The sequence below is a fragment of the Canis lupus genome, chromosome 11, assembly GCF_048164855.1.
Source record: "Canis lupus baileyi chromosome 11, mCanLup2.hap1, whole genome shotgun sequence".
NCBI lineage: Eukaryota > Metazoa > Chordata > Mammalia > Carnivora > Canidae > Canis > Canis lupus.
The window spans coordinates 46,304,320-46,330,681 of NC_132848.1; the positions used below are offsets into that span (position 1 = coordinate 46,304,320).

Genomic DNA, 26,362 nt, shown 5'->3' on the forward strand with positions numbered 1-26,362 from the left:
TGTATCCTACAAGTTTTGTTATGTAGTTACTTCTTATAAAATATTTTCTTGGGCAGCCCAGGTGGCTCAGCGGTTCAGCATCGCCTTCAGCCCAGGGCATGATCCTGGAGACCCGGGATCGAGTCCCACGTCGGGCTCCCTGCATGGAGCCTGCTTCTCCCTCTGCCTGCGTCTCTGCCTCTCTCTCTCTCTCTCTCTCCCATGAATAAATAAAACCTTTAAAAATTTTTTTCTGATTTTCATCATTACTTCTTACTTGATCTGTTGGTTATTTTTTTTTAAGATTTTTATTTATTTATTCATGAGAGAGAGAGAGAGAGGCAGAGACGCAGGCAGAGGGAGAAGCAGGCTCCATGCAGGGAGCCCGACGTGGGACTCGATCCCGGGTCTCCAGAATCACGCCCTGGGCTGAAGTCGATGCTGAACCGCTGAACCACCTGGGCTGCCCCTATTGGTTATTTTTTAGTGTGATTTTAAGTAACCAAAAACATAATGAACTTTAATTTTTTTGATTGACTTTTTGCTAATTAAATAATTTTGCAGAACATACTAGATTTCAAATTTCTGAAATGTGTTGCCGTCTACATAGTGGTCAATATTTGGTAATTTTCAGTGTATACTTGAGAAATTTGTTAATTCTGAAATAGTTGGGTGCAGTGTTTTTGTATTTGTCCTTAGTTCAGATTTGTAATCATGTTATTCAGATACATTACGTATTTGTACTAAATTTTGTGTCTTAAAAAAAATAATAATAAAAAAATAAATAAATTTTGTGTCTTATTTACAGAGATTTTATTGAAAGAGTTGTCTAAATTTCTGGCTCCAATGTCTTGCATTTTGTTCTTTTATTTTTTTTTTTCGGATGTTCTTTTAAACCTACTATAATCTCCCTTTTTCTCTCATCATTTTATGAAAACTTTTTTTTTTTAAGACTTTATTCATAGAGACACACAGAGAGAGAGGCAGAGACACAGGCAGAGATGAAGCAGGCACCATGCAGAGAGCCTGACATGGGGCTCGATCCAGGGTCTCCAGGATCGCACCTGGGCTACAGGCGGTGCTAAACCACTGCACCACCGTGGCTGCCCCTATGAAAACTTTTTTCAAGGTAATATTTACTTTCATGTTGCTCAATTCAGTGTCAGACCCCAGTCTTCATTTTATTTAACCTATCAGCAACATTTGACAAAGATATCAGTTGCATCTTTGCTCTACTCCTTTAAATGCTTTCTTCATTTGGCTTCTGAGGTACCATGCTCATTTGATTTTCTTTTCATCTCGTTGACTGTCCTTTCTCAGTTTCTGTTGCTAGTTCCTTCTCATCTCCATGACCTGCAAATGTTGGAGTGTCCCTGAGCTCAGTCCTTAGACTATTTGTCTTCTTATATTTATATTCATCCCCCAGTGAACTCATCCAGTCTCATGTATTTACTTTGGATTCTCAAATATATACCTGTAGCATGGTGTTCTCTCTTGAAGTCCAGACTTCAATGTCCAACCACCTCCTTTTTTTTTTCACTGGGATGTGTAATAGACATCTCAAGCTTAACATTTTCAAACCTGAGTTGTGCTATACACTACCCTTCACCCTCTGAAATTCATAAATCTGCTCTTTCAGTCTTCCCATCTCAGTAAATGAAAAGTCTCTTCATGTAATTCTTGCCCTGAAACCTTGAGTGATCTGTGATTTCATATATCCATATCCAATCCAATTTGTTTTGTCTTTAAAATATACCCAAAAGCAGAAAATTTCTCACCACCTCTGTTGTAACCTTGGTGATATTGAAGGATATTTTCACTAGGTAGACAATTATAAAGATTGGGAATTATTTTTATTTTAACACCTTAATAGTATCTTTGCACTCTCTTATGACTTATTTCTGCTGAGACATCAGCTGTCAGTTTAATTTTTATAGATCAATATCATCCTACTTTTGTAATATATTCACATTATAGGTTTCAAGTTTACATGTACAAAAGGCAAGGAATCACAATCTACTCAGAAGAGATTGAACTACATTCAATATAGTTAAAATATTGTTGTTCCTGTTTTCTGTTTTGTCAGTTGTTGAGAAAATTACAAGTTTTGTCCTGTGTGTGAACACTCACTAGAAATTGAGTCCTGGGCATAGTTGAGCATATGTCTGGATTTCTGTATCTCTAAACTGAGGTTCCGTAGTGTTCCAAGCCAAATCAGCCAAAAAAGAAATGAATCAATTTCTATTTGGGGTTCACTGTCGGTGAAGAAGAAAATCCCCAGTGTTTCAGAACTAGTATTCATTATCTATGTACCTATGCTGCTTAAATGAACTTTTCTTTCTAAACAGGTATATTTTAGTAGCAGAAGTTCTTCTGTTTGAATTTCTATGTCAGACAATAATAGTAAAGAGCTGGAGTATTCTCAGAATATTTCCTAGAAGTAGATTTTTTTTTAAAATCTGTGTGTCTGCATCAGTGTATCAAGTATATCTAGGCCCAAGAAGATTTTTCCATATAGTTGAATGTTTGATAAAGCTGTTAATAAAAAGTTAGTTTTGGGTCTTTGTGTCCAGTGATTCCAAGACTGGTTCAATTTGGGTCTGGGTATTTGAGACTAGTAAGATTTCAGTATTAAAATCTATTGCAGATGACATGATATTCTATGTAGAAAATCCAAAAGTATCAATAAAAAGAGTCTAGAATGAGTAAGCAATAACAACAAGGTTGTAGGAGATGAGGTTAATATATAAAATCAATTGCTTTTTTTTATACTAGCAATGAAGAAGTGGAATTTAAAATTGAAAACATGGTACCATTTATATTAGTACCAAATGAAATACTGAAGTATAAATCTATCAAATTATGTATAAGATCTATATGAGAAAAGGTACAAAATTGATGAAAGAAATCAAAGAGAAACTAAATAAACTGAAAAATATTCTGGGGGTGCCAGGGTTATTAGCTCAGTCAGTTAAGCATCTGACTCTTGATTTTTGTCTCAGGTCCCGGCTCAGGTTATGATCTCAGGGTCACAGATTGGGCCCTGCATTGAGCTCTGCATTCAGCAGGGAGTCTTCTTTAGGATTCCCTCTCTCCTCTGCCCCTTCTCCCCACTCATACACACACACACTCTCTCTCAAATAAATCTATCTTTTAAAAAAAATTCTATGTTCATGGATAGGAAAACTTAATATTTTCAAGATGTCCATTTTTCCCATCTTGATCTATAGATTCAGTAAGTTCAAATCAAAATCAAGCAAGTTATTTGTGGGTATCAACAAACATTTTATATGGAGAGGCAAAAGAATAAGCAACAGAATATTGAAGAAAGACTAAGTTGGAGTACTGATAGTACTTGATTTCAAGACTTACTATAAAGCTACAATGATGAAGACAGTGTTGTATTGGTAAAAGAGTAGACAAATAGGTCAATGGAATGGAATAGAGAGCCCAGAAATAAACCTGCATAAATATAGTCAATTGATCTTTGACAAAGGAGCAAAGGCAATATAATAGAGCAGAGATAGTCTTTTCCACAAACAGTACTGGAGCTACTAGATATCCACATGCCAAAAAAAAAAAAAAAAAAAAAATTGCAACACAGATATCACACCCTTCAAATTAACTCAAAATGGGTCATATTCCTAAATGTAGAATGCAAAACTGTAAAACTTCTAGAAGATGACAGAGAAAACTTAAGTGACCTTGAGTATGTTAATGACTTTTTAGATACACCAGCAAAGACATGATCCTCGCAAGAAATAATTGATTAACTATACTTAAATAAAGACTTATGCTCTGCAAAAGACAATGTCAAGAAAATGAGAAGCCAAGCCACAGACCGTGAGAAAATATTTGCCAAAGACACAGCTGATAACTGTTATCCAAAACATACAAACAACCTTTTAAAAACTCTAACAAACAATCCAATTAAAAAATGGGCTGAAGACCTTAGCAGACCTCCACAAAGAAGATATACAAATGGTAAATAAGCATATGAAAAGATACTCCACATCATAGGTCATCAGGGAAATGCAAATTAAAACAATAGTGAGATACCATTACATACCTATTAGAATGGACAAAATCTGGGTCACTGACAACAAATGCTGGTGAGGATGTGGGTCAGCAGGAACTCTTACTCATTGCTGGTGGGAATTCAAAATGGTACAGCCACTTTATTACACAGTGTGGCAGTTTCTGCAAAGCTACACATACTCTTACCGTACAGCATTCTGTGGCATTTACTCAAAGCAGTTGAAATCTTTTTTTTTTTTTAATATTTTCTTTCTTTATTCAGGAGACACACACAGAGGCAGAGACATAGAGGGAGAAGCAGGCTCCCTATGGGGAGCCTGATGTGGGACTCGATTCCAGGACCCCAGGATCATGACCCGAGCCAAAGACAGACACTCAACTACTGAGCCACCCAGGTGCCCCAAAGTAGTTGAAATCTTTGTGTGGCACAAAAACCTACACAAGATTACAGCAGCTTTAATCATGATTGCCCAAGCTTGGAAGCAACCAAAATCTATTCTGAGACTCTGGGCATTTGGGGGAAAAAAAAAACGTAGGTTGCTTAAAGTTCTAAATATACCTTGGAGTTGTAAAAGTCTTTTTTTTTTTTTTAAGATTTTATTTATTTATTCATGAGAGACAGGGAGAGAGGCAGAGACACACAGGCAGAGGGAGAAGCAGGCTCCATGCAAGGAGCCTGCCATGTGACTCGATCCCTGGTCTCCAGGATCACGCCCTGAGCTGAAGATGGTGCTAAACCACTGAGTCACCCAGGCTGCCCTGTAAAAGTCTTTTCTGATACTAGCATTACGAGAGTCTGCCAAAGGTTACCAGCTTTATTTCTGAGGTTTCTATTGCTTAAATGTCTATCTTAGGTGTGAGTTTATTGGTCAGTGATTTAAAGGTTTGATTTGAGAACTTCTGATTATGCATGTAGTTTTCCTTTCTGTTTTTCTTAATAGATGGATCCCTGTATTGTACAAGGGAAATGGCTATTTTGGAAAGTATATGGCTGCAGTGTAATAGCAGAAGAGTAGCTGTGGTGTACACTGGAAGGTTTTGCCACAGTCCATTTGTCTTTCAGGAGCCATCATTTTATAAATTGATAGGCTTGTTACATTTATGCTTCTGATTTTTAACATGCATTTTTTAAAGATTTTTAAAAAAGTAATCACTATACCCAATGTGGGGCTTGAACCCACAACCTCAATCAAGGGTTGCACGATCCACCGACTGAACAAGCCAGGCACCCCTTTGCTTGCATTTTTAAATGCTGCTTTACAAGAAAAAAGCTTAGAAGATAATTTGTCAAGGCATTTTAAAAGATTCTTCATTTGGACTACAGTGGAATTTCACTGTATTTTCAAAGTTTTTCTTTTTGTTGATTTACTATACCATCCTGTAGACAGTGTTTTTTCCCCCAGATGCATGTTGAATAAAGATAATTAGGTAGAATTTCATAATAGGAATTGTGCAGAGAATGTTTTGTCTCCATTGTCCACTGTAGTTAGTTCTTCACTAAAAGCTAAGTAAGCTTTTGTAATAGCACCACTGAAACCCCTTGCTACCTTCTTCCATGAGCCAAGGATACAGTGGTAGCTCCCCTGATGTCTTCCTGGGCAGCCAGAGTGCCCAGGGACAGAGCAGCATAGTAACTCTACCTGTATCAGTTTATTTTTGATCTGTTGAGTACAATTTATCTTTTCCCCTCTACTTGTAAGATATTCTTTTAATGTTTGCTTTTTATCTACTAAATGTTCCTAGGTGTGGTTTTCTTTTTATTTATCCTTAGGTTTTTAAGATATTTTGACTTTGTTGTTTGATAGCCTTCATTAATTTTAGAAAACTCTCCACTGTTTTCATTTCAGATGGTACTTTTGCCCCTTCATCTTTTAATCTTTTTTCCTGACCTTTCTTCTAGTTCACCCATTTCCTCTTCAATTGTGTTAAACCTGCTGTTAAAGCTATCGGTTGAATTAATTTTGGTTTTTGCATTTTTCATTTCTGGAATTTACATTTGACATTTTTAAAATATATTTTTTCAAGTCCCTCTAGAGATCTTCTATCTTGGGGACACCTGGGTAGCTCAGAGTTTGAGGATCTGCCTTAAGCTCAGGGCGCAATCCCAGAGTCCTGGGATCAAGTCCCACATCGGACTCCCTGCATAGAGCCTGTTTCTCCCTCTGCCCGTGTCTCTGCTTTTCTCTCTGTCTCTCATGAATAAATAAAATCTTAAAAAAAAAAAAAAAAACCTTCTATCTTGGCTTTTATCTCCTTAGATATATTAACTATAGTTTTTTTTTAAGTTCTGTTTTTTTTTTAAAGATTTTATTTATTCATTCATAGAGACACATAGAGAGAGAGGCAGAGACACAGGCAGAGGGAGAAGCAGGCATCATGCAGACAGCCTGATGTGGGACTCGATCCAGGGTCCCAGGATCACGTCCTGGGCTGCAGGCGGCACTAAACCTCTGCGCCACCGGGGCTGCCCTAAGTTCTGTTTTCGATAACTCCATTATCTTGATTCTGTATGGCTCTATTTTTATTGGGTCTATTTTTGGTATCTTTTGTTTTTCTTAACTTTTTCCCATTCATATGTATTTTGTGTGTCTGGTTATTTTTTAAATATTTTATTTATTTATTTATGAGAAACACACAGAGAAAGGCAGAGAAAGGGAGCCCGATGTGGGACTTGATCCTGGGACTCCAGGATCATGTCCTGGGCCGAAGGCAGGCATACAATTACCGAGCCACCCAGGCATCCTGTGTCTGGTTATTTTTGATTGAGTGTAGAATACTGAATATGAAAACGTATAGAAATCATTTGAACCTAGGATGTTATTTTCCTCCAGAGAGGATATATATTTGTTTTTGTCTGAACTGAGATAAGTTGAAGCTACCCTTAAATATTTTGGTTTAACTATTCAGCATCCCAAACAAATTTGTATGTGTGGGGGAAAGGTGGTTACTCAAGCTTTCACCCTTTGTGAAAGGACTCCTATTTTTGTACCACCCTTCGTGACTGGACTCCTGTTTTTGTACCCTAACTTCTTGAGATTGTCACAGTTGTTACTCAGCTTTTCAGTCTCTACCTTTAGTTGACTCAAAAATTTCTTTAAGATTGGAAAACAACTTTCATATTCCAGACCTACCTATTTTTCTTTCTTCTCAAATCTTGATCAAATAATTCTTCACTGCCCACTTAACTCCATGCTGCCACTGCTCCCCAGATTTTCTAGTTTATTCTCATTGAAAGCATTGTTCTGAACAGTTGAACTGTTACTAAGTGAAGCAGACATTTTAACAGTATTTGTTCTTCCAGTCCATGAGCATGGAACATTTTTCCGTTTCTTTTCAATTCCTTTCATGAGTGTTCTATAGTTTTCTGAGTACAGATATTTTGCCTCTTTGGTTAGGTTTATTCCTAGGTATCTTATGTCTTTGGGTGCAATTGTAAATAGGGCTGACTCCTTAATTTCTCTTTTTTCTGTCTCATTGTTAGTGTATAGAAATGCAACTGATTTCTGTGCATTGATTTTATATCCTGCCACTTTGCTGAATTCCTGTATGAGTTCTAGCAATTTTGGAATCATGTCTTTTCAGTTTTCCATATAGACTACCATGTCATCTGCAAAGAGTGATAGTTTGACTACTTCTTTGCTGATTCAGATGCCTTTTATTTCTTTTTGTTGTCTGATTGCTGAGGCTAAGACTTTTAGTACTATTTTGAACAACAGTGGTGAGAGTGGATATCCCAGCTGTGTTCCTGACCTTAGGGAAAAGCTCTCAGTTTTTTCCCATTGAGAATGATATTTGCTGTGGGCTTTTATGATATTGACATATATTCCCTCTGTCCCTGCAAGGTGGAGAGTTTTAATCAAGAAAGGATGCTGTACTTTGTCAAATGCTTTTTCTGAAGCTATTGAGAGGATCATTTGAGTCTTGTCCTTTCTTTTATTAATGTAGTGTATTACATTGATTGATTTGTAGATGTTGAACCACCCTTGCAGCCCTGGAATAAACCCACTTGGTCATGGTGAATAATCCTTATTTTTTTTTAAAGATTTTATTTGTTTATTAATGAGAGACACAGAGAGGGAGGCAGAGGGAGAAGCAGAGTCCCTGCAGTGAGCCAGATGCAAGACTCCGTCCCAGGACCCCAGGATCATGACCTGAGCCAAAGGCAAGCGCTCAACCACTGAGCCACTCAAGTGTCTGTGAATAATCCTTTTATTATTATTTTTTAAATATTTAATTTATTTATTCATGAGAGACACAGGGGGGATGCACAGACACAGGCAGAGGGAGAAACAGGCTCCATTCTGTGCAGGGAGCCTGATGTGGGACTCGATCCCAGGTCTCCAGGACCACACCCTGGGCCAAAGGCAGCGCTTAACCTCTGAGCCACCTGGGCTGCCCGAATAATTCTTTTAATGTACTGTTTGATTAGCTAGTATTTTGGTGAGAATTTTGGTGTGCGTGTTCGTCAGGGATAGTGGTCTGTAATTCTCCTTTTTGGCGGGATCTTTGTCTAGTTTTGGGATCAAAGTGATGCTGACCTCATAGAAAAAGTTTGAAAGTTTTCCTTCCATTTCTGTTTTCTGAAACAGCTTCAGAAGAATAGGTATTAATTCTTCTTTAAATGTTTGGTAGAATTCCCCTGGAAAGCTATCTGGCCCTGGACTCTTGTTTATTGGGAGGTTTTGATTACTGCTTCAATTTTCTTGCTGGTTGTGGGTCTTTTCAGATTTTTATTTCTTCCTGTCTCAGTTTTGGTAGTTTATATATCTCTAGGAATGCGTCTATTTCCAGATAGCCTAATTTGTTGGCATAAATTTGCTCATAATATGTTCTTATTTGTTTGTGTTTCTTCAGTATTGGTTGTGATCTCTCCCCTTTCATTCATGATTTTATTTATTTAGGTCCTTTCTCTTTTCTTTTTGATAAGTCTAGCCAGGGGATTATCATTCTTATTAATTCTTTCAAAGAACCAGCTCTTAGTTTTGTTGATCCATTCTACTGTTCATTTGGTTTCTATTTCATTGATTTCTTCTCTACTCTTCTCGTGCTGAGTTTAGGTTTTATTTGCTGTTCTTTCTCCAGCTCCATTAGGTGTAAGTTTAGGTCTAGTGTTTGAGACTTTTCTTGTTTTTTGAGAAAGGCCTATGTTGCTATATACTTCCCTTTTAGGACTGCCTTTGCTGCATCCCAAAGGTTTTGAACAGTTGTGCTTTCATTTTCATTTGTTTCCATGAATTTTAAAAATTATTCTTTTATTTCCTGGTTGACCCATTTATTTTTTAGTAGGATGCTTTTTAACCTCCATGTATTTGAGTTGAAGACGGTCTCTTCAACAAATATTGTTGGAAAAATTGGACAGCTACATGCAGAAGAATGAAACTGGATCACTTCCTCACATCATATATAAAAACAGACTCAAAATGGATGAAAGACCTAAATGTGAGGCGTCTCACATCAAAATCCTAGAGGAGGGATCCCTGGGTGGCGCAGCGGTTTGGCGCCTGCCTTTGGCCCAGGGCGTGATCCTGGAGACCCGGGATCGAATCCCACGTCGGGCTCCCGGTGCATGGAGCCTGCTTCTCCCTCTGCCTATGTCTCTGCCTCTCTCTCTCTCTCTCTGTGACTATCATAAATAAATAAAGAAAAAAATATTAAAAAAAAAAACAAAAAAAACCAAAATCCTAGAGGAATTCATCAAAATCCTAGAGGAGAACACAGGCAGCAACCTCTTTGACCTCGGTAGAAGCAACTTCTTGCTTAACATGTCTCCAAAAGCAAGGGAAACAAAGGCAAAAATGAACTATTGGGACTTCATCAAGATAAAAAGCTTCTGCACAGTAAACAGTCAATGAAACCAAAAGGTAACCTACAGAATGAGAGAAGATATTTGCAAATGGTACATCAGATAAAGGGCCAGTATCCAAAATCTATAAAGAACTTATCATACTCAGCAACTCAGAGAGTAATCCAATCAAGAAATGGGCAGAACACCTGAACAGACATTTCTCCAAAAAAGGCATACAAATGGCCACCAGACACATGAAAAAATGCTCATTATCAATTAGCATCAGGGAAATACAAATCAAAACCACAATAAGATACTAAATAACTAAAATTACAAGTCAGGAAATGACAGATGTTGGTGAGGATGTAGAGAAAGGGGAAGCCTCTTACAGTGTTGGTGGGAATGCAAGCTGGTGCAGCCACTCTAGAAAAGAGTATAGAGGTTCCTCAAAAAGTTGAAAATAGAGTTACCCAATGACCCAGCAATTGCACTACTGGGTATATACCCCAAAGATACAAATGTAGTGATCTGAAGGAGTCCCTACACACCCCATGTTTATAGCAGCAGTGTCCATAATAGACTACGGAAAGAGCCCAGATATCCATCGGCAGATGAGTGGATAAAAGATGTGTTATATATGTATATACAGTGGACTCTACTAGTCATCTGTCAAAAAAAAATGAAATCTTGCCATTTGCAATGAGGTGGATGGAACTAGAGGATGTTACACTAAGTGAAATAAGTCAATCATAGAAAGACAATTATCTCACTCATATGTGGAATTTAAGAAATAAAACAGAGGGGATGCCTTGGTGGCTCAGCAGTTGAGTGACTGTCTGCCTTTAGCCCAGGGCATGATCCCACAGTCCTGGGATCGAGTCCCACATCAGGCTTCCTGCATGGAGTCTGCTTCTCCCTCTGCCTCTGTCTATGCCTCTTTCTGTGTCTCTCATGAGTAAGTAAATAAAATCTTTAAAAAAAAAAAAACAGAATAGTAGGGGAGGAGAGTAAAACATAAAACAAGACAGAGAGGGAGACAAAGCATAAAAGACTCTTAAGCATAGGAATCAAACTGAGAGTCACTGGAGGGGATTGGGTAGGGGGACAGGGTAAACTGGGTGATGAACATTAAGAAGGGCACGTGATGTAATGAGCACTGGGTATTATATGAGACTGATGAGTCACTGACCTCTATCTCTGAAACCAATAATACATTATATGTTAATTGAATTTAAATAAAATTTTAAAAATACAAAAAAGAAAAACTAAGTGAAACAAATCTTCTAATTTTAATAATCTTAACATTCACTTTTATGTGTTAAATTGGAGCTTTTTATGATTTATCTTCTGTGGACTTCATCAGTATGAGTACTTTAATCTTTTTTAATTCAAATTCGATCTTTCAATATTTCAATCTCCCTATTTTTGCATTATTTGGGGATACATATTATCGAGATAATAGCATTTCTACTTATACACACACTTCTACCTTTTAGCTTTATTGTTTTTTTTCAATTTTATTATACTATAATTGACATACAATATGAGTTACCTGCACATACTTAAGAGTTACAATTTAATAAACTTTGTCATATATATATATACATGTATTAAATTATCCTCATAATATAATGAATATATCTCTCATCCTCAAAAGTTTCCTTGTATTTCTTTTTCTTCCCTGATGCTCTTCCCACCTGCCATTCCCTCCTCAAGGAACTATTGATCCTTCTGTCATTATTCAATTAGTTGAAGTGTAGGGATCCCTGGGTGGCTCAGCAGTTTGGCGCCTGCCTTTGGCCCCGGGCATGATGCTAGAGTCCTGGGATCGAGTCCCACATCAGGCTCCTTGCATGGAACCTGCTTCTCCCTCTGTCTATGTCCCTGCCCCTCTCTGTCTCTCTGTCTCTCATGAATAAATGAATAAAATCTTTAAAAAAATTAATTCAAGTGTTCTAGAATTTTATCTAAATGGAATATACTATGTACTCTTCATTGAGCTGCTTTCACTGGACATAATTACTTTGAGATTTATCTATATTATATCTGAAGTTAATTTGTTTTTATTGTTGAATAGTATTCTGTTATATTGATATGTCAAATAGATATTTGATTTGTTTCCACTTTTATGTTCTAACAAGTACAGCTACAAACAAAAGTCTGTGTGTGTGTGTGTGTATGTATATATATATGTGTGTGTGTATATATGAATATATACACATATATATATATTTAGTAAATACCAAGGATTAGGATGGTTGAATCATATGATAGATATGTTTAACTCTGGAGAAATTTTCAAACAGTTTTCCAATATGGTTTTAACATTTTGTATTCCCACTAGCGGTGCTTTATATCTTCCAGTTGCTTTATATCTTTGCCCACACTTTTTCTTTTTAATTTTAGTAATATGGGTAGATGTATAGTATCTTACTGTGGTTTTAACTACTTTTCCCTAATGATTAGTGATGTTGATCATCTGGTCATTTACTTATTTGCCATTCTTCTATCCTCTTTAGTGAAATGTCTCTTCAAATATTTGCCCATATTTAATTGGTTGTTTATCTTTTTATCATTAACTTATGAAAGTCCTTTATATGGTCTAGCTACAAATTCTTTTGGCTCAGTAGTTAAGTGTCTGCCTTTGGCTCGGATTGTGATCCCAGGCTCTGGGGATTGAGTCCTGCATGGGGCCCACTGTGGGGAGCCTGCTTTTCCCTCTGCCTATGTCTCTCCCTCTCTCTGTGTGTCTCGAATGAATGAATGAATGAATGAATGAATAAAATCTTAAAATTTTTTTTAAATAAAAAAAAAGAATTCTCAAGAAAGACTTTTAGTTGTTACTGTTACCCTGTGCCTAGTAATGGTTAATGAGCTGATTTTCTCTAGTTTGACATTTCTATTAGTGGAAATGATATAGCTTTCCATTATTTCCACTAATGGTATAGGTTTCACTGGCTTTCATTGGAGGATCGTAGTTCTCATTCTTGTGGGGTTTTTTAAAGGTTTTATTTATTTATTGGAGACAGTGGGAGAGTGAGAGAGAAGGACAGAGAGAGGGACAGAAGGAGAGGGAGAAGCAGGCTCTTAACTGAGCAGTGAGCCCAATGTGGGGCTTGATCCTAGGACTCCAGGATCATGACCTGACCTGAAGGCAGATGTTTAACCAACAGAGCCACCCAGGCACCCGAGGTCTCATACTTGTATTGCAGACATCTCTACGTCCTCATCTTCTGTTTCTGAGTTAAAACACAAGACCTTAGGCTACTGAGACAGGGAAATCCCAGCCACATATAATACTAGTTCATAGTCTTACGGCTCTGATTTATCTTACAAATTCTTATAAGTTTTCTATACATTTAAAATGATGCTTCATGGGCGCCTAGGTGGCTCAGTGCTGCTTTCTGCTCAGGTCATGATTGCGGGGTCCTGGGATTGAGTCCTGCATCGGTTCCCTGCAGGGAGCCTGCTTCTCCCTCTGCCTGTGTCTCTGCCTCTCTGTCCCTCTCATGAATTAAATAAAATCTTTTTAAAAAATGATGCTTCATACATCTTATTTAGTGTGTCTAAGCATTTTTGCAGATGACTTTCTGATTATCTTATTTCCATATTGCCAGAAATTACAGTCTGTTAAATTGTTTATTGACTATGCCTACCTACTTCACCATAGCTTCCTCAGCACCCAGTGCCTGGTACATACTAGGCACCTAACAAATGTTTGTGGAATGAAGTTCTGTTCATTAGAAATTTGTTAATAATAGCAAAAAAACAAAATGAACTTAAATGTCCAATAATAGGGGAGTACTTAAATAAATGATTGTATTTACTTAAAGTAATAGCTATTGCTCATATAATACTTCTCAGCCAGAAAATGGTGATTTGGAGAGCGGTATTATAGGACTGAAAAATATTAAAGATTAAGTATAAGTGATAAAAAATAATAAAAATAAAAAATTGATTAAAAATGATAAAGGATTCAATTTTGAATTTATAGTATAGTAACTTTAAAATACATATTGTGAAAAAAATACTGAATAGTGAACACCAAAATACTAATAGTAGCTTTTTATGGAGTGGTGGATTAAGGATCCCTTTTTACTTGATTCTCCAAACTTTCTATAATTTACTTTTATAAAGAAAATATTAGAAAAAATGTATATTACTGTTATTAACCAGTTTTTAGATTTAAATACCCTAAAAAGTTGATAAAGCATAAAAATTTCAGAATTAGTATTATTATTAAAATGTTTACAGACTTTTATATGAAAATACAGAAAAAGATCTCTCTGATACTCAACGACATCTTGCTAAGAAAAAGTATGAGCTACAGCTTACTCAGGAGAAAATTATGTGCTTGGATGAAAAAATTGGTGAGTTTTTTCCCCCGAAATACCTATATCTATATATGTATATATTTTAAAGTCTGGTAGAAAAATATGTTTTCTTCTTTTCAGTTGTTATATAGATAAACTTGGAAATAGGTACATAAATTAAAAGTTTATCAACCACAAATCATGGAAAAATGGTTTTAAGTAAAATTTTTTACTTAGATAAAATAAATACTTAGACCATAAATACTTAGACATGGCTTCCTATTTTTCAGTGAAGAAATAGCTTAACAAAGCAGTGACACTTTGTAAATTTATCATGATCCCTTGTAAATTTACAGTTTCATGCTACATTGTAGCTTGTCCATAGTGTTGTAATGAAACATGGTACATATCTGTATATTACTTTTCATGGAAAGTATACATATATTTGACTATATCTATGCTATCACTTGGATTCATAGAGAAAATTGTTTTTATGTCCTATTTATGTTTCTTACCAGTGATCTCTATGAAAATGCAGTCATAGCTTAATCTTTATAGCTAGAAAGAAAATTTTGGCCAGGACTATTAAAAAGCCCATTTTAAAATGGGGAATTTTTTTTTTAACATTTTCTATTTTGTAGTTCAAAATCTGTGGCATAAACAATTAGCTGAGTAGAGGTGTTTTTTATTAAGATAGGAAATACTGCAAGAGAACTATAGAAGGGGAATATTAACTCATTTTTGGATTTTTTAAGTTAAGTAAAAATATAAGGTAAGCAGTAAAATAGATAAGTTCTTATCTCAGAAGAGAAATCTAAGCTAAAGATATACATTTGAGACACATTAGCGTGTAAATGGCATTTTAAAACCATGAAATACCTAGGGAAAATAATAGACAATGAGGAGAAAAGGATCCAGGACTGAGTAAGAAGCCAAAGAAGTAGAAAGAAAACCCAGAAGTAAGTGTTATTTTGGGAGGCGAGAGAGCAAAATACGTTAAAAGGAGGGTATGATCAATTGTCAGATCCTTTTGAGAGGCAAAATAACATGAGGATGAAAACATATTGATTGGATCTGGCATACTGGAAGTTTTGGTAACATTGACCAAAAAAGTGTGAATGGAGTGTTGGATGTTGAAGATGGAGGAGGTTGAGGAGTGATTGGGAATTGAGGAAGTAGGGACAGGAGGAATAGAAGTCTCTTAAACCTAGTTATTAACAGAAGCAGAAATATGGTGTGGTAGCTTGAGTGAGCTATGAGGTTGAGGATGTTTTTTAAGCTAGGAAATACTACAGCTGTTGTAGAGTTTTAAAATTTATTTATTTTATGCCAATGGAAATGAACTCAAATTCAGAATACCTAAAAGGAGTGGTTTGCCTTAAAGACAGTACTCTGTAAAAGGGACATGATGTATTTTTAAGTACTGTATAGATTATCCTCTTAGCATGTGGTGTTACCTTCTGTAGCACTTCTCTGGACGACTGTTGGCAAGGATATACCTAGAGGTCTGGTCTAACAGAGCTTCCCATGTAGAGTTTTAGACCAGGGGTTCTCAAACTTTAGTGTTTATCTGAATCACTTGGCGAGCTAATAAACATCACTGGAGCTAGGCTCCTTGAAGTAAGATATGGCCAAGGCTTTTTGTATCTTTACTAATTTCCTCAGGTGGTTCTCAAACTTTGTCATGCATTAGAATCACACGGGTGGGTGGGGTGCTTGTGAAAACCTAAATTGTTCTGCCTACTCAGAATTTTTGATTCAGTAGGTGTGGTATGGGACCTAAAAATTTATATTTCTGACAAGTTCCCAGATGATGCTGATGGTGCTGGATGAAAAACCACAATTTGAAAACCACTATTCTATACCAGTCAGTCAGACCTTCAACATTGACATTGGCTTGCCAATGTTATCACAGATTAGACTTCCTGGGATGTTTAATTTTTTTCCCCTAGGAATTTTTATAACCCTACTTTAGCAAAATCAGAATATCAGGAGATATTTGACTCTGAAAATGACCTAAAAAATATTTTATTAAGATCCTTTAGTTACCAACTTAAATGCATTGGTGATTCTAGGCTAGAGGGTGGGGAAATTAGAAAGAGAAAGATCACAGGTTGTTTTAATATTCCACTCAGTTTGACCACTCACCCTCTCCTCCCCTACCACACATGTAAATCTACTTTGAGAACTTGTGATACAGGGTTTTCCTTTGCTGTTCTAATTTAAATGTATTAATTGTGCTTTTATGTTTACGAGTCATTTAGAACTTCGTGATTCATCTTAGTTTTTAATCACTAACAACAAAAGCCATTTTTTATTTAGGATACAGTACTTATTTTTAGTCATTGGACACAATATAGAAGAAAAGTATTTTAGTCTGCTTGAATTGGAAAAAAATTATCTTGATTAAAATAATGCATTTATGATTACATATTTAGATAATTTTACCAGGCAAAGTATTGCCCAGAGAGAAGAAATCAGCATTCTTGGTGCAACCCTCAACGATCTGGCTAAAGAAAAGGAATGCCTGCAAGCATGTTTGGATAAAAAATCTGAGAATATTGCATCCCTTGGAGAGAGTTTGGCAATGAAAGTATGTTCTGGGAACTGTGGTTTAAAAGAAATGTTTGAACTTGAATCTGAATAAAATGATAGGATTTTCTCCATTTTTTTTTCTAGAGAGTTGAAACTATAAAATCTGATTTTGAAATATTTCAAGATAATGTTAGGAACTGTGTGCTCAATTCCACCAGCTAATATTTTAAAATTTATTTTCTCAAAGTTGTGATTAATATTCACTGACCATAACTAATTCAAATATCAAAATTATAAAGCAGTGAGACTGATTTCTTTTTAAAAGAACACCAGAACTTATATCTTCAGATAGTCACCTTAGGAAGCAATATGTTCATTAAAACTACCTTTGCATTTGTGCTCAAAACTAGGAACATATTTTTATATCATCCTCAGCCTTTGAGAGTAAATCATATGTAACCGGTAAATAAAGCTGGATGATAGTCTCTATCTCACATTTTTTATTGTTCAATAATAACAAAAGTATTGCCAAAAAGGCAGGGAAATATTGATACCCTTTTCTATTTCATAAGCCAATTCTAAAGACAATTCCCAAACTGTTTTCCACAAATAATTTAAGCAAAGGCAGCATCATTGGAATAAAGTCTTTTTCCTCTCAAAGGATCTAATTCATTTTTTCCATCCATCCATTCATTCAACATTTATTGACATGGACCATATATAATGTTAGAAACTGAGAATAGTAAGTGCATCTTCCAGAAGCCTATAGTATAATTGGAAGGAAGATAAATTAAGATGCTATCATGATGGAATGTGCTAAGTGCCATAGCAATGTGGCACAATGTGCGAATGGAGTTAGGCATAAACACATCTAATTCAGCCTAGGGATTGGATTAGGGGAGGAAAAAGATCTAGAGAGACTTCCAGGATGTGATGATGCCTGGACTGCCTTGTGATCACTAGGAATAGCCAGGGCAAGACTTAGAGGAAGGGGGCAGTGAGAGAAAGGGTGATCCAGACAGGTAAAGCAGCTTCTATGAAAGTCCAGAGGTTTTCATAAGAGAATTTCAGGAGACATCAGTATAGGAACAGGGCTGGGGAACAAAAGATAAGATGAGAGGGTTAAGCAACAAATCATGGAAATATGTATGATATTGAGTTTAGATTTTATCATTGTGGATATGGAGGATCTTTGAAATAGTGCAAATGAAGCGACACAATTAGATCTTTATTTTGAAAGAAATATTCTGGCACTTCTTAGTCCATGTAAAGGATGGATTATAAGGAAATGAGAATACCATAATACCAGCTACAAGTAAAATGATAGGAATTGTATTAGAGTAGTGACAGTATTTGCAAGAGAAATAATTCTTTTAAGGAAGATTGATTGACAAGATATGCTTTCTGGCTAAGGAACTACATGAATAATTTCCATGCATGAATTAGGAAACAAATAGAATAGGCTTGGGAAGATAATATTAACATGTCTTTGGCACATAGTTGAAATATTCATAGGCTCCTGGATTTTTAAGTTCGGAGAGAAAGTTGAAGTGAAGTTAATTTGGGAATCATGAACACAACTGAAATCTTGCTATCCAAGTCCATGAGATAGTAAATTTTGGCTTATTTTTTTAAAAAGCCCACTCATTACTTAACATGGGTTAAGTTACTTAACATGGGTTACTTAACACGGGTTTTGTGGAGAATAGAGTTTTGCCTCTCATTTTATTCAGAACACTTTTTGAATAACTCAACACAATTTTCTTTAAAAACACTAATATTTAGAATATTCTGAATCATTTTCCTCTGCTATATCTAATATTTCAGTTTCTTCAATTCTGCTAACTTTACTGACATTTTTTCTTCACAAGGAATATTGAGTTGTAAGTCCATTTTAAAAAACAAGAGCTTCATATAAGATCATGAATGTAAATACATCCATCCTCCGAAGGGGAAATAGCATTTTAAAACAGTGTTAGACATTCAAAAGAGGAAATGTTCTCACAATATTTCAGAGCTGAATTTTCAAATACCCCTCACTAAAAAAACAGTACTTTTAGAGTCTAATCTGGTGATTACAGAAATAAATTACTGTGGGAAAAGTACATTTTAGTAAATAAGGGGAAATTTTTTTCTGGTAATCCTAGTTTTATTTTATTTTATTTTTTATTTTTATTTTTTGTAATCCTAGTTTTTTTTTTTTTGTAATCCTAGTTTTATTTTTTTTTATTTTTTATTTTATGTAATCCTAGTTTTAAAAGAAGTTTTACTACTTGCTACCAATTAAAGTTAGAAAACTTGATAACAAGTTTACATATTTTTGAATAATAAAACAACTATTTGTGTAACATTTTAGTTTGTTCCTTTTTTCTAAGTAGATTTATGACCATCCTTTACACATTGAATTTTTTTTTAAAGATTTTATTTATTTATTCATGAGAGACACAGAGAGAGAAGCAGAGACATAGGCAGAGAGAGAGAGAAGCAGGCTCCATGCAGGGAGCCTGATGTGGGACTTGATCCCGGACTCTAGGATCAGGCCCTGGGCCAAAGGCAGGCATTAAACCACTGAGCCATCCAGGGATCCCATACACGTTGAATTTTTAATAATTAACTTGAGCCTCTGTCTCTGGACAAGCCTACTGAGGTTGTACAAGGAATATTAAATTGATAATGATGGAATAGATTTCAACAGTTTGGGAAGTGGTGATTTTAGGGTCATATTAAGAGAAAAATAGGCTGAGGATATGTTATTAGATTCTACCCAGTAATTTTGTTATCCTGGATGCTTTACAATGTTCTCAGAAAATTTTACTTTCAATATAAATTTCTATTGATACAGTAAAGTCCTGTATAGACTTATAAATCATATTGAAAGCTTAGCCAAGTAATGGCTTTCAGAAACACTAGAAGTCCAGTTAGTTTTTATAATTTATTTATGAATGTATTGTTATATTTCAAAACCTTGTATAAATATTTCATTTTAAGCAGTATTTTCTTTTTATTGGCTTGTGCTTTTTTAACTGCTTTGCTAATAGTATTTTAATGGATATGCTCTCATATGCATTACTGCCTAATGTGGACTCTGCACCATTCTACCACAAAGCAACTGGAAGCTAAAAATACCCTGGAGAGGAGTACATGAATAAAGGCAGATAACACACATACACGAATAAAGGAAAATAACACACACTTACACACATGCAACTAACTGTCTCTCGAAAGAAGAGAAACAGAGATAAACCTGATTGGAAATATAGGTTTAGTTTTTCATCTTGCTGTTTGGTTACTAAGGATTTGAAAATTCAAAAGGCAAAACGAATTGTAGTTATTTAGTGAAACAATAATTTTCCTACTTTTTTTAGGTCTAATGCTAGCCCTAAGTATCTATGTACAGTTATCTGTAACTAGTTCAAGATCATTGAGAGTTTTATTTTTTTTATTTAAAAAAATCTTTTTAAAGCTTTATTTTATTTATTTATTCATGAGAGAGAGAGAAAGAGAGGCAGAGACACAGGAGGAGGGAGAAGCAGGCTCTATGCTGGGACCCCAACATGGGACTCAATCCTGGGACTCCAGGATCGCGCCCTGGGCCAAAGGCAGGCGCTAAACCTGAGCCACCCAGGGATCCCTTTATTGAGAGTTTTAAAGGGAGGTATAGGGATGATATTGATGGCATTAAGATATTCACACCCACTTCAATCTTAAATGACTCCATTAATTCTACTCCCTCACCACACCCTTGTAAAGGGAGAATGTCAGTAGTTGATTTTTTTATACCTTTGCTGTAGGCCTAATGCTTACCTTTTTATTAGTTACACCTAAAATTAATAGTATTTTTTAATAAGTAATTCAGTTGGAATGGCTTTTTGAAGGTGTTGTTGATGACTAATATAAATAACTTACTTGATCAAAGTTATTCCTCAGAACTAAAATTAGTGTTATATGATTCACTTTCCTTGGTTTTACAACTTGGAGAAGTGAGGAGGTGAATCAGTCTTGTTCCCAGTATACAACACTCCAATGCCAAACCACTGGTTTGCCAGCAAAAACAGGGTCCTTATGGGGTCCTTGTGTTGCTGGGTGACTACACAAAACATTTTAACCAAGTATTTGCTACATTGATCTCATATCAGTGCACCAAAATGTAGTCTTTAATAAGCACAATCTTGTTTTTATCCATTACAAATACACCAGTACATCAGGCTTTAGTTTTAAAGTGTAAAAAAGAAGAATAGAACGTAAATATTTAAAACCAAATGAGAATCAAAAAGGGAGAGGAACATTTCTCTTTGTTCATTCAATTTTAAAAGAAATAGTTTAAAATAATTTTTTATTTAATACTTATATTACTTTTTAAGGAAAAGACCATTTCAGGCATGAAGAATATCATTGCTGAGATGGAACAGGCATCAAGGTAAGTCATCACTCAACAAAAATTTGAGCACTTATTGGGGGCAAAGTACTATGTTAGGTACAGATAGTAGGAGACAAGGGGCTTAGTGATACATATAAGGTTATAACTTTCTAATGTTGAAAGGAGGCATAGTCTGTCTAGTGAAATAAAGAAAATATGGTGTTAACACCAAGAAAAGAATAGAAAAGAACCACAGATCATGTTTAAGAGCCTCTTGAATGACAAGTAGGTGAGTGTGTTAGAACCCAAAGTATAAGTGAGTGATGGAAGGAAAGGCTAAATAGTCAGAGGCCAGTGGTATAGACAAATGAGTCTTGATTGTATCTTTTGGACAGTAAGAAATCATTAAAGAACATTGGGGAGATTTTTGTGTTAGAAAGATTACCCAGGCGGAAGAGATGATGATAGATTGGGGTGGATGAGTTGGGAGAAAGGAGTAACATGAGGGGGATAATCTAGGAGAATGCCAATTTTTTGACTGGGGATGAATACTGAACATTATGAAAGTATGTGGAAACATATGATTTTCCTCTGAATTTGAAGAGCCTTTGAGAATTTCTTGTAGATATGTCTAATAATCAGTTAAATATGAGTTTGGAGTGAAAGAGGCTGAGATTGGAGATAAGATTTCAGAGTCATCTGAAGATGGAGCTGGGAGCCATGGCTATGAATAGGATTTTCTGAGAGAAGGGGTAGAGTGAGAAGAATTAGGAGGCCGAGAGTTAAGCCCTGAGAACCATTAATTTTTAAGAGGCGAGAGGACAAGGAAACTGCAAAGACTAAGCTATAGCAGCTACAGGTAGGGTGAAGGCTTTCTTATAGTTGAACATCAGAAGTTTTCTAAATACTTAGCAAATCATTGACATGTATATTTAGCATCCCCCCTTTTTAAAAAAGATTTTTTATTTTTTATTTTATTTTATTTTTTTATTTATTCTTGAGAGACAGAAAGAGAGAGAGAGAGAGAGAGAGAAGCAACAAGCAGGCTCCATGCAGGGAGCCCGACATGGAGCCCGACATGGGACTTGATCCCGGGTCTCCAGGATCAGGCCCTGGGCTGAAGGTGGCATTAACCGCTGAGCCACCCGGGCTGCCCTCTTTTAAAGATTTTATTTATTCATGAGAGACAGGCATTGACAAAGGCAGAGGGAGAAGCAGGCTCCACACAGGGAGCCCGATGCAGGACTCAATCCCAGGATTCTGGGATCACGCCCTGAGCTGACGGCAGACAACCACTGAGCCACCCAGGCGTCCCTAGCATCCCTTTTTATAGTGAAATGTGGGTAACATAGAGAAATTCCAATCAACTACATTTAAATTTTAAATGTGTTTAGTATGTCAAATGTTCTCATGCTAACTGTCCATCTTCTTTCTTATGAGAATTAGTTATTCTGTTTTTGGTAAAATGTTTCTTCTTATGTACTATCTGATTTGTGGAATAGACAGTCTACTGAAGCCCTAATTATGTGTGAACAAGACATTTCCAGAATGCGTCGGCAATTGGATGAAACAAATGATGAGCTGGCTCAGATTGCCAGGGAAAGAGATATCTTGGCTCATGAGAATGACAATCTCCAAGAACAGTTTTCTAAAGCTAAACAAGAAAACCAGGTACACTTTTTCCTAGAATCTTGTTTTGTTCTGAGACACAGTCCTCATTTCATTTCGTAGAAGAGTTCAGGCTTTGGAATCAGCCACTTTTTAAACCTTTATTACATAGAATATACCACATAATTTCTAAATGAAATTCTCAGACATAAAGTATTAAAGGAGAGAGAGGGAGTGATGATATAATAGATTTATATTAAACTTTAGGAAATACTTCCTTTTTTTGTATATTTTTTAATTGGAGTTTGATTTGCCAACATATAACACCCAGTGCTCATCACCCAGTGACCCCATCCCCCTGTCCCAACTCCCCTTCCACTACCCCCTATTCATTTTCCAGAGTTAGGTGTCTCTCATGCTTTGTCACCCTCTCTGATTTTTCCCAATCATTTTCTCTCCTTTCCCCTATAATCCCTTTCACTATTTCTTATATTCCCCGTATAAGTGAAACCATATAATGATTGTCCTTCTCCTATTGATTTACTTCACTCAGCATAATACCCCCCAGTTCTATCCACATTGGAGCAAATGGTAGGTATTCGTTGTTTCTAATGGCTGAGTAACATTCCATTCCATTATATATATATATATATATATATATATATATCATATCTACTTTATCCATTCATCTTTCTGTGGACACTGAGGCTCCTTCCACAGTTTAGCCACCATGGACATTGCTGCTATAAACATTGGGGTGCAGGTGTCCTGGCGTTTCACTGCATTTGTATCTTTGGGGTAAATACCCAGTAGTGCAATTGCTGCACTACTTTTTATTTTTAAAAAATTAATGAATAGCAGTAATAACAAAGGTATGAATTTATAGGACCTACTTATAGCTAGAGCAAATAGGCTAAAGGTAAATATATTTATGAAAAACTAGATTAAACATCTTTTTACCACCCAGAAATAGTCACTGTTAACATATATTTTTACTGTTTTCAATGTACTTTAAAAAATTGTTGTACTTTTATTTACATGAACTTTTTCATGTAACTGGTATAAAACCTCATTCTACTTTATATCATGCTTTTTTCTACATGATAAGATAGTCAAGCAGCATATTTGCCTTTCCTGTTTTTATGAGCATTTAAAAATGTTTCTTGAAAAAAAAGTTTCTTGAAATAGATTATAGATAGTAGATAGTAGGTCACAGATTTACTTTTTACAAATTTAAGTTTACTCCAAGATACATGGAAATGCTCATTCTTTGCTATAATGGAATAAGTTTAATTCTTTGCTGATTTGGAGGGCAAAATAGTATTTAAAAATTATTTAAATTTAGAATTAAAATGTAAACATTTAAAAGTTTAAAAAATTAAAAATTTTTTGATTAACTTTTTTCAAGTATTACCTACTTGTGCTTCATTTTTGTGAATTGTCTGTTTGAGTTATTTGCTCATTTACTATTTTGATTCTTGTATTTTCCGTTTTGTTTTTTCCCTAGTGGGATGATAGGCCTCATGTCTCCTATTATCCCACAACCTCATCCAGATTTATTCACATGGTAATGGTTGTAGTATTCCCAAAAGCAGCAACAGAAAGTCCCAATAAATAAACAATTTTCAAGCCTATATTTGTGTCCTGTTGTTTATTGCCCCATTAGCCAAACAAATTGTGAAGGCGAGTTTAGATAGAGGTTTGGTTAAATGAACTTCGACTCACTGGAAGGAGTTTGCAAGGTTTTATGGCAAAGAATGTGGTATTAAAAGGCAGGAAGATTTGAGGTGTTTTTGGTTTTTAGAGTTTTATATATGAGATTTTTATTTATCATTATTAAAAATATTTAAGATTTATGGTGGTTTTGACATAAAGCAATTGTTATTACTTTTTTTGTAGTCAAATCTAGCTATCTTTTTCTTATAGGCCCTGTCTAAAAAATTGAATGATACGCACAATGAACTAAATGACATAAAACAGAAGGTCCAAGATACTAATTTGGAGGTTAACAAGCTGAAGAATATATTAAAATCTGAAGTATGTATATAGTTTTTTCCTCTTTGCTCATGATTTCTAAGAGATTTTGCTGAAGTTATTGATCATAGGGATAGCTGAACCAAGTCTTTCTTTAATATATAGAATATTTTTATATTGACAATGATGGATTTAGTATATATTTAGAATATCACCAATGTCCAGAAAGGTAACTCAAGAATATGTCACTTTTAGTATGCCATTTAGCCATTCTAGATAAGTGGATTCCTCCTAACTGAATGAAGGATAAGGGACCAGAATCAACTTGGGCTCACTTATATTTGAGACATGATAGTTTTAAGTTTACAGACCTTTGACAAAAGAGGCTCTACCTGATTGTGTAGTAGATCAGAATTGATCACCTTGTTGTAGGGCCATCTGTTTCTTAGGATCAGAGAGTAGATGGCTCTGCTCTGTACTTCTCTGTTAGTAACCATATGACCAGGCACCTTTATTAGTAACAGCTAATACCAAATAAATCTGGATATAGGTGTGCCAACTCTGGAATAAACAGACAGCTTGACCAAGGATGTTAGGTATGTGCATTTGGTAAAATATTATCTAAATACTGTTGCTGGATTGATTACTATAATAGATATAGTGTTCCTTATATACCACTCAAACCATTAATAGGAACTTTCTACCCCCAAACTGTTTTCCTTGTTCTATTTAACATCTCATTTAATATTAGTCTACGAATATTTCTTGAGCATTTTTGGTGTGTATAAGATTGTTTAAGACCTTGAGAGAGAAGAGATTCTGAGGACTCCCTAAGCAAGTAAGGCAGTAAGGCAGTAGCCTTATGTTGGCAAAGCAGATGGTTTCCTACATGTCTCGATTTTAAGGTGCCAGCAACATAATACCATAAACACATGGAAGTTTCAAAGTCAGAGGTCTGACCCCTCTTCTCACTATTAACATGGACTTACGTGGGCTGTTCAACCTCTCTGAGTCCCAGTGGCCCATTTGCAATTGGGAAGAAGGCCCAAGGAAGATAGACCTAGGACAGTGAACCATTAGGTATATATAAGGTAGAATGTAAATAAATGAGTATCTGAACATTTGATGTACTAAGCTTTCATTCAGTGTTAGACACTTTCCTTTTTCTCCCTAGCTTGTCATATTACCTGAAATTCCACTATTAGTGACTGGGGCTTTTAGATTGTGGAATTGTATTTTCAGACATCACACATCAAGGTTCTCTCAGCTGGTAGCATCCTAGTATGAGATTTTTGTTTTGTTTTTAACAGATTTCATTTTACAACAAAGCTAGATGGATCTAGGCAGTTCCTTGAGAGAATAAACCATGGGTCCATTAAAAATTGTTGAATACTTGATTCATTAGCTCATTCATTCAGCATTGTAGTATGCTAGTTGCTGAGGTGCCAGAGATGAAAAACAGGAAACAGAATGGCACCCCAAGCAGTGGAGACAAAATGAGCAAAGGTGTAAGGGGAAAAAAAGTAGGTTCTATAGCTAGAGGGGAGTGTATAAGTGGGTGATAATAGGGAGATCATTTAGGAGAGGCTGTACCCATAATTCAGCACAAAGGATTCCAGCTGAGACAGCCTCAGTTTTTCTATAGGGGAGTATTGTAATTAGCCTGTGGACCAGAGGTAGCTGTGGTTTACAAAAGGTGGGGGGCAGCACCAGAAAGAGGTAACCAAAATCCTGGAAGATGGAATTGCAGAACACCAAAGAATAGTTTTACTT

The 26,362-nt window shown here is 35.7% G+C and overlaps 1 protein-coding gene across 8 annotated transcripts in view; it reads left to right on the top strand.

Moving 5' to 3' along the window:
* The window catches only part of TSGA10 (testis specific 10), a 179,647-nt gene that overhangs the window by 33,569 nt on the left and 119,716 nt on the right, over nucleotides 1-26,362 (top strand). For all 8 annotated transcript variants that reach the window (XR_012003276.1, XR_012003275.1, XM_072768002.1 and 5 more), the window contains 5 exons: nucleotides 14,057-14,172; nucleotides 16,554-16,708; nucleotides 21,012-21,067; nucleotides 22,510-22,678; nucleotides 24,542-24,652. Coding sequence is in view for 6 of the 8 variants with exons in the window: in XM_072768002.1 (XP_072624103.1) it covers nucleotides 14,057-14,172; nucleotides 16,554-16,708; nucleotides 21,012-21,067; nucleotides 22,510-22,678; nucleotides 24,542-24,652 (607 nt within the window). In the remaining 2 variants the exon portion in view is untranslated. The remainder of the gene's footprint in view (nucleotides 1-14,056; nucleotides 14,173-16,553; nucleotides 16,709-21,011; nucleotides 21,068-22,509; nucleotides 22,679-24,541; nucleotides 24,653-26,362) is intronic.